Here is a 4445-nt window from a genome sequence, read left to right on the forward strand (position 1 = left end):
AGAAGTTTTATATTCTACTGGTTAGTGGAAACAAATTTTACATACCCCCCACCTCACTGTCTTTCTCATGTTTTATGTTCTAACACTGTAGCCAATAACTAACATGTCTGAACAAATGGTGTAGTTGATATGAAATGAACCTGGATCTCTCCTGATGCAGAGGTAGAAGAAGAAGGTCTTGATGGTGAGCAGGACGTAAGGCACTGAGAGGCTGGTTAAACTAGTGTCCATCTCCCTGCAGAAGCCAAACACCTCATAGGTGAACTCTGCATACACGGCTCCCTCCAGGAGGATGTGCAGGTAGATGAACATGTTGTTCCTGCAAAAAGAAGCAGATGACACAGACTTGAAGGCTGAACATGCAGGATCACACTGACAATCTGGTAGCACTGAGCTTCAACTACAAACCTTTGATGAAACAGTCTGTGCAGGCTCCACTGGGAGAACTTTTGAAGCCATTTTGGTGTAAACGGAGCAACTGTCTGTGAGGGAAAATTGGGATATTTGGTGAAACAGCGCCACACAGTGTTGGTTTGTGGTATTACAATTAAAAATGCCCCTCACATGAAGTTGTCTTACCTTTACTACAGAGTCGTAGAGGATACCAAAGGGGGTTTGCTGCTGGCCTGAGTACTTGCAGACTAGGATTATACATGTGAGCACCACCACGACGTAGATCGCAAACAGAGTGAGGAAATCCATGTCTCACCTGGCAGCATCACAGAGAGGACGACAACAGGTGTTTAAGGCACAAACTCACTGCCAACAGGTACTAAACTGAAAAAGAAGCTCCAGCTTTGTTACTGCTACGTTTTCGCATCTAATTAGTTTACAAATGGCAGACTTTTAAGCTGCAAACCGCCGGGCGAGTCCTCTCAAACCACCCAGACAACTTGTGTTAGCATGCTAACCTAAACATAGCAGCGCCCATCGTTAGCAAAAACCTGCACCTCAATTCCTCTTTTCTTTACTTTTTAGCTTCATTTTCTACTTCTTTCCAGCTCTTACCATCTAGTCGAGGTCACACATAGCTGCCTTTCGGTTTTTATCTCACGTCTACATAGTTGGTTCGGTTTTCCTCCGCAGCTAACAGCCCCTCACTTTCGGTCCATGCTACTGTTCTGTATGTGTAAACAGTGCTACTTCCTTAGCATCCCGGCTAGTGGGCGTGCTAGCATCGCTGCTGCTCAGCTGAGAGAGAGGGAGATGGACACCAGAGGTTTCTGTGCTCAAGTGAACTCTGGTCTTTCAACGTGTGAAAAAGGAAAAATAATTTTAGTTTGCATTGTAATATGTGAGTAGTGTTTACACAGTCCATATCTGCCAACAGCCATCACCTTAAAGAACAAGTCTGACTGACTGATTATTATTGTTGTATATCTATGTTATATTGATTTTAAAAAAAAAAAAAGTGAGCTTTTTACAATATTGAATTTCCCTTCTAGGATAAATAAAGTATTTTTCATTCATTCATTTCATTCATTTCATTTGCTGCTTTAGTGGGAAACACTGCTGGCGAGTAGTGTAAATAAAATCTTAATGGATATTAAGATTGAACTTCAGTTGAGTACTTGCTAATTGGCAAAGATTTTTGTATTTTACGTTTTATTAATAAACAAAACAAAACACAACACAACAAGAATATATGTTTAAATATGCAACTTGGGTAATAAATAAATAAAAGTGCATAATTTGCATTATTTTGCAAACAGAAATATGAACATTGAATAAAGTTAGCTTTTGTTGACATATTAAAGTCAAAGATTTTATATACATATATATTAGAAATACAATGTTCTATCAATGAAGCTGTGAATGACATATGAACCAATGCCTTTGTAAAATAAAAAAACAAAACAAAAAAAACTTTAATAATATAGATAGAAGAAAAACTTGCAGGTCTAGTGTATGTAAATGCTACTAAAGGGAAGTTTAAAAAAAAAATTAATTAATCTTTTTTTAATTGAGAATACAATAGTGGACAGATAAGATATAACACATATTTCACCCCCATTTTTTTCTTAACAGTAAAATAAACCCAGGGCCATCAAAAGGGGGCCAAAGAACAGAATACACTGCAACATTAAATAAATAATCAAATATAAAGNTGAATAAAGTTAGCTTTTGTTGACATATTAAAGTCAAAGATTTTATATACATATATATTAGAAATACAATGTTCTATCAATGAAGCTGTGAATGATATATGAACCAATGCCTTTGTAAAAAAAAAAGAAAAAAAAAAACTTTAATAATATAAGAAAAACCTGCAAGTCTGGTGTATGTAAATGCTACTAAGGTGATGTGTTTTTTTTTGTTTTGTTTTTTTATTTTAATTAATCTTTTTTAATTGGGAATACAATAGTGGACAGATAAGATATAACACATATTTCACCCCCATTTTTTTCTTAATAGTAAAATAAACCCAGGGCCCTCAAAAGGGGGCCAAAGAACAGAATACTCTGCAACATTAATAAATAATCAAACATAAAGAAAATAAATAAATAAATAAAATATAACGAGTATATACAGAGGTATATGCAGCCAAAAACTAGAGAGACAGAAATAAATAAATACATAAAATAACCCCGAAGATTTTTAGTATAACAAAAAACAGCTTTTAAAGGTTTGCATTGTAATTTATATCAACAGATGTAATTTGGCAAAGTGTAGCAAAATAAAAACCTGTGTATTATAGATGTTTTTTTAACAAAATCTCTAAATTGATGAGTGTATGAATGTACTGTATTTGTACCTGTAGCCTCTACCTGACAATTTGATAAATAACCGAGAAACAGAATTAATTCATTATTATATCAGAAAAGTCTTCAGTTTTCTAACGGAGCTCCTCATTCCACTATCATCAATAGGTTCAAAGTTTTCCAGTGTCAAGATTACTTCTCAGGAGTCTCCCAATGTTGCAGAGGGGATCTGATGCATTTCCGCTGGATCCAGGTGAGGTGCAAGACCACATTACTTTCTTAAAGTCAGAGTTACAAGCTGACCATTTAAGAAAACTGCATTGTTTTTAACATTTTGACGTCAGTGTTTACAGAAGAACCGACTGACTCAGGTGCTGTGTTCTATCTGTCACTGCGCTCCACACAATGCAACGAGGCATCACAGGACACCTGTTGGATCTGGTTGCGGACATGGCCCAGCACTCATGTTACAGCTCACAGTGCTGCAGAGAGGAGCTTTACTCAGGACCTGTCCATACTCATCTATGGATGCCATTTAAAAAGGTAAGGTGTGTGTGTTTGTGCCAGGTTTATTGATGCTGACGTGTTAATGATTCTAAATGTCTCCTGTGTTAGTAGAGTGGGTCACGATGCTGTGAGTGTATTTGCACTTACAGTTCTGGATTTACAAGTGTCTCTAAATACGTTTCACCCTCTTTATGTGTTTCCATTTTGCTTGCCTTTAGTATAATTGAATTAATAAGATCCCTTGTTTATTTAGTATAAAACACATCCAGAGTCTAAGTAGACGTGTTCAAATGTGTAAATGAGGTGTTTTGAAGAAGATTTTTTATCACTGAGGCAGTTTTCTCAGACAGAGAGAAATGTCAGCTTTGTGTTTGTCATCTTGTCACAGATGAGTTAACCGTCTTGGCTGTGGTGTAAGAGGAGAGTTTGATTGAAGTGAACAGTGTGTGTTTGGAGATGCAGCCAGCTGTGTTTAATTATTCAGTTCGTACCGCACTGCCTGTTCCTTATTGTGCGCTTCGCAACTAATGACAGTTTACACTCCAACGGCAGGCTTCCTCGCCACTTTCTCTTCAGCTGTAATGAATTCTTATTTTGATCTACCGACTGCGACTCATGTTCCATATATACTGAGGCTGAGGCGTCTGTCAATAACATAATAGCCTCTCTTGATCTTCTCCTTATGCATAGTCTCATATTCAGGTGAAGAAGTCACCAATTTCTGCACATGCACTGCTGTCATTATGTATCATCAGTACAAATGTCAGTATAAATCTACCTTCTTAGGTTTTTGCAATCACAAAAAAATCACCATAACAATGTTCAACATTCTCAGTAAAGTTAGCTCTTTAAAGAAGCCATATGGACTTTTTTGAGGTTCATTTCACCAAAACTAAGGCAGAGTGACAGTCTGCATTGTTTCTTTTATTATTACACTTGTGCTTTTCTAATTGTAACAGCTCAAAATGGCTTAAGGACAGCTTTCTGCTTTTATTTACCTCGAAGACAGTGCACATCTATACGAGTGTTTCCACTCACTCTGACTAACTAACTAGATCTCCTCTGTGGGTCGAGTTGGGAAGGTTCACGAAGGGGCGAAAAGGTTTGATGAAACTATGAAATACTGCAATATAGTTTTTTAAAACATCACTTCAGGATTTATTGTGTAACAGGTTTATAACATGTGATTATTACCACATTATAGATGCCATCAAAATATGAACTGCCCTACATTCT

General features: G+C 36.7%; 1 protein-coding gene across 1 annotated transcript in view; it reads right to left on the reverse strand.

The window, feature by feature from the left end:
• zdhhc4 (zDHHC palmitoyltransferase 4) overlaps positions 1 to 1143 on the reverse strand; it is a 3255-nt gene extending 2112 nt beyond the window's left edge. Inside the window, exons 1-4 of the mRNA XM_008305310.1 lie at positions 1009 to 1143; positions 580 to 709; positions 409 to 482; positions 141 to 319 (exon numbers count right to left, since the gene is read on the reverse strand). Of these exons, the coding sequence (XP_008303532.1) occupies positions 141 to 319; positions 409 to 482; positions 580 to 702 (376 nt within the window). The 5' untranslated portion in view covers positions 703 to 709; positions 1009 to 1143. The remainder of the gene's footprint in view (positions 1 to 140; positions 320 to 408; positions 483 to 579; positions 710 to 1008) is intronic.
• Between the last annotated feature and the right edge of the window lie 3302 nt (positions 1144 to 4445).

The sequence above is a fragment of the Stegastes partitus genome, unplaced genomic scaffold (genome assembly GCF_000690725.1).
Source record: "Stegastes partitus isolate 25-593 unplaced genomic scaffold, Stegastes_partitus-1.0.2 Scaffold2470, whole genome shotgun sequence".
NCBI lineage: Eukaryota > Metazoa > Chordata > Actinopteri > Pomacentridae > Stegastes > Stegastes partitus.